The 3,427-nt window shown below is 37.1% G+C and overlaps 1 protein-coding gene across 1 annotated transcript; it reads right to left on the bottom strand.

Annotated features, from left to right (window-relative positions):
* Nucleotides 1-111: 111 nt before the first annotated feature.
* LOC112451728 (cap-specific mRNA (nucleoside-2'-O-)-methyltransferase 1-like) lies at nucleotides 112-2,728 on the bottom strand. Its single transcript, XM_025011551.1, has 2 exons — nucleotides 987-2,728; nucleotides 112-574 (listed from the first exon to the last, which is right to left on the bottom strand). Exons 1-2 carry the CDS (start codon nucleotides 2,720-2,722, stop codon nucleotides 112-114), a joined length of 2,199 nt encoding a protein of 732 aa, XP_024867319.1. The 5' UTR covers nucleotides 2,723-2,728.
* Between the last annotated feature and the right edge of the window lie 699 nt (nucleotides 2,729-3,427).

Raw genomic sequence — 3,427 nt, forward strand, 5'->3', positions numbered from 1 at the left:
TAATTTACTCCGCGTAAACAAGTGAATTATCGTAAGTTACTACAGAAATAACGCTCGCGTAAACGTAGTACACACACTCTTGTACTACAAGCTAAGTACGCTTCGACGAATTTAACAATTGAAAAAAAGTGTCCAATTCAATGTGTCACGTGGATTGTACGGCCAATCCCAGACCATTCGTTCTTGAAACGCTTTAACGAAATTTGCATCGGCTTCAACTGGCCTGTTGTTTATTTTATCTCGAGTTTCATATTTGGTTTGTTTCGTATTAAAATTATAAACGTAATACTCTCTGGTCTTTCGGCTAATATGACGTGCCCATGGAAAAGCAATACTTCGGAGAAACATCACACTGTTAAATGCCGCGTACACAGGTTTCTTGGCATCAGTCTCGTTGTCGTATTCCATCGGACTCTTTGCTAATTCCTGTACAGAAGCGGGCAGCTTCTGTGAAACTTGCCATTTCTTGCATACATCTGGTGTTAGCAAGAATTTCTTTTTAGCACGAATGCAAATATAATCGTTCGGAGCTGGCTTCCATAGCGCGTCGCAAAATTTCTTCGTGAGGTCATACCTGAAATATCAAATATTACACATCAAAATATTAGTTATAAATAGTACATGTTTATTCACAGTAATTAAACTTATATTCATCTATTTAAGTTTAAATCAATCTACTCGACGGTATGTTATATTTATATCTTTAACAGATATTTACATTTGCTATAATTCAATGTATAAGAACTATACAAATTATATTGCAATATTATTCGTTGATACGGGTAATTTTGGAGAAACTCCAAATGTTACGTGTTACTTATTTAATTTGATCTGTGTTTAATTAATTTCAATATTTCTAAGTAATGTATGCATAAGAATATACCAATAGTTAATATATTGCAATATCATTATTATATAAATCGCGTTACTAACATTTTATAATTTTCTAAACTATATTTGACGAAACAAAAGAAAGATGTACTTACCTATAGGATATGTATAGCTTGCTTATGTCTTCTCCACCGAGCATATAAGCATCCAAAATGTGTAATGCGAGTGTATTTTCCATCAGCTTAAATTCGTGTACCAGTTCAGCATATACAAGTGTGTTGGACGGTAATTCGATCTTTACGTCTGTTACCGATTCCCATTTACCTCTTACATATCGGTACACTCTTCTTCTTCCTAGACCTAAATAAAACGTTGGCAATTTATTTTCTTCGATGTTCGGGCCTGAAGCGCACAGCATGTAATACCAATCATATGGTTCGCCCGTTCTTAATAGAGTTCTTTGTACGTTGTCGTTCTTCAATTTCTTTGCGTCGCAACTGAGTAACGTTATGGAGTCACCCAATATCTCCTGTACCTTGTCTTGCGGCTTTGATACTAAGGGCCTTACTCTGGTTTTGTTCGGCAAGTTCCAATACTTGAGGCACTCCTTCCGCATATCTGCTTGCTTAGGCTCATTCAGTGTCGGATCTTCGCAAAATGCCGCAATTTTTAGAAGATTTACTATCTGTTTCTTCCCCAAAATATCGTTGGAATTTCTCAGGTATCTGATAAACTCCGTGTCCGCTTCTAATACGTCGAGAGGTACCAGTTCAATTACGTCGTTGTGCTCGTTGTTCATCGAAAGCAAGTGATTAACGTGAGAGAGATAATCCATTATCGTTTGTGTATCAACTCTTTTCCTTCTACATATTAAATAACGTTCCGAATTAGCTGGTCTGGAGCTATTGGGCTTGAAAATGGAAATACTGTCGAAAGACTTGTACATCAGATAGACAAGCCCAACGCTAAAAGGTGTAAACAAATCGAACAACTTTGTAACGAAATCTCCTCCTGGTCTCACTATCATCAGTGCCACTAGACAATGACATAGATATAATTGCTTCGATAGAATCTCCTGTATATTTTCTCGACCTTCCACCAAGAATCTTCCGTCAGACATCATAAAATGTACGCCTTTACCATTGGTATGTTTCATCACAAGCTTCCTAAAGTCCTCTTGATTCTGCGCGTCAAATACATCTCCGTTGCCTTTGGAGCCATAAAACGGATGGAAAGTCTCGCACGGACCAGCAAAGAACTTGTCCAATGTAAAATCATTTTTATTTTGCAAAGTAAATCCAAATCCTTTGGCATGCCACTTCTTCCTAGACAGAACGTATTCGCTGAAGCCACCCGGCCCAGCACACACATCCGCGAAGTACAGCAACTCGTTGGGATGTAAATTCTTCCGACACGTGAACATAAAGTCGCACGCTCCGTCTATGTTCGCCATCTTGACAGCCGCGCGATTCAAAAACTTGACAGTACCTATCGTTTCGTACGGATTTGAACGAGTTCTTGCTTTACGCATCTCCACCTTATCCAATTTGTCAAATATGATTTTAGATCTAATGATCTGCTTTAAAATCTCTGGATTGCAAAACATGGTCTCGTCGTCTATACTGGACTTTTTCGGTCCCAACTTTATCCATTTCAACAGTTCTTCAGCTAGGAGCGTATCGAAACCTACGTTTCGCAACCATTCGATATCTTCTATAGCCTTTATCTTTTCTTCTTCGGGATTCCACTTGAGACTCGCTTCCTTGAGATCTGGCACGCAATGTCCAAATCCTCTTCGATCGTATTGTGTAACTGGTTTTATTGGTTCTGCATGACCTTGGTCATCCTTTCCTAGACCTTTATCTGGCGTGTATCCAATTTTTTTCATCATCCGCTGTACCTTCTGGGATACATCTACTGCTTCATCTTCTCCAATATATTTTTCTTTCAAAGGTACATCAGTGCTGAACGCTTCTCCGCTATTCAGTTTCATCTTTTTATTCGACTGTTCATGAAAAACATCGAAGAGTCCATTCTGCTTTTTGGATTCTTCCACATCGTCGAGCAAGTAGCCAAATTTGTCCAAAGGATCATATTCATACCCGGAATCTTTACTAACGTCACTTGCGTCATTCTGCTGTAAATGCAATGTTCCCGATTGAATAGTGTCATCGGAACTTGTATCGGAATTTGTACCTAAAAAACAATAATCTAATTATAGAATCTGTTCTTGGAATTAAAAAGATATATAAAAAGAAAAAAGAGAAAAAAGTGAAGATGATACGTACTATGCATGTCGTCTGTAGACATTTTTAACGTTTGCAAAACGTAAAGCGTAAACGTTTTCTGACCACGTTTTCTATTTCTCAACCTGTAAAGTAAAAAGCGCCCATTAGAGATAACTATTAAAGAAAAATTAATATAAAAATATAATCGTAATTTTATATTTTAGTCAAATTTATAGATTACGGAATGAAAAATACACTTTGTGACGCCAAAAAAAACCGTTGAAAACTTTTATGGTGCTTATATACATGTCTGTTTAAAAGTATTATTTTTATTAATGTACATTTTAAAGATAAATGTGTCTGCTGAG

Source organism: Temnothorax curvispinosus, unplaced genomic scaffold (genome assembly GCF_003070985.1).
Source record: "Temnothorax curvispinosus isolate PA1 unplaced genomic scaffold, ASM307098v1 QBEX01002471.1, whole genome shotgun sequence".
Taxonomy (NCBI): Eukaryota; Metazoa; Arthropoda; class Insecta; order Hymenoptera; family Formicidae; genus Temnothorax; species Temnothorax curvispinosus.

Excerpts from the sequence above, each read along its gene's own strand:
- LOC112451728 (XM_025011551.1), bottom strand. The coding sequence starts at position 2,722 with ATGATGAAAAAAATTGGATACACGCCAGATAAAGGTCTAGGAAAGGAT. Across the intron at positions 575-986 it reads AAGCTATACATATCCTATAG|GTATGACCTCACGAAGAAAT; the intron begins GTAAGTACATCT and ends TTGATATTTCAG.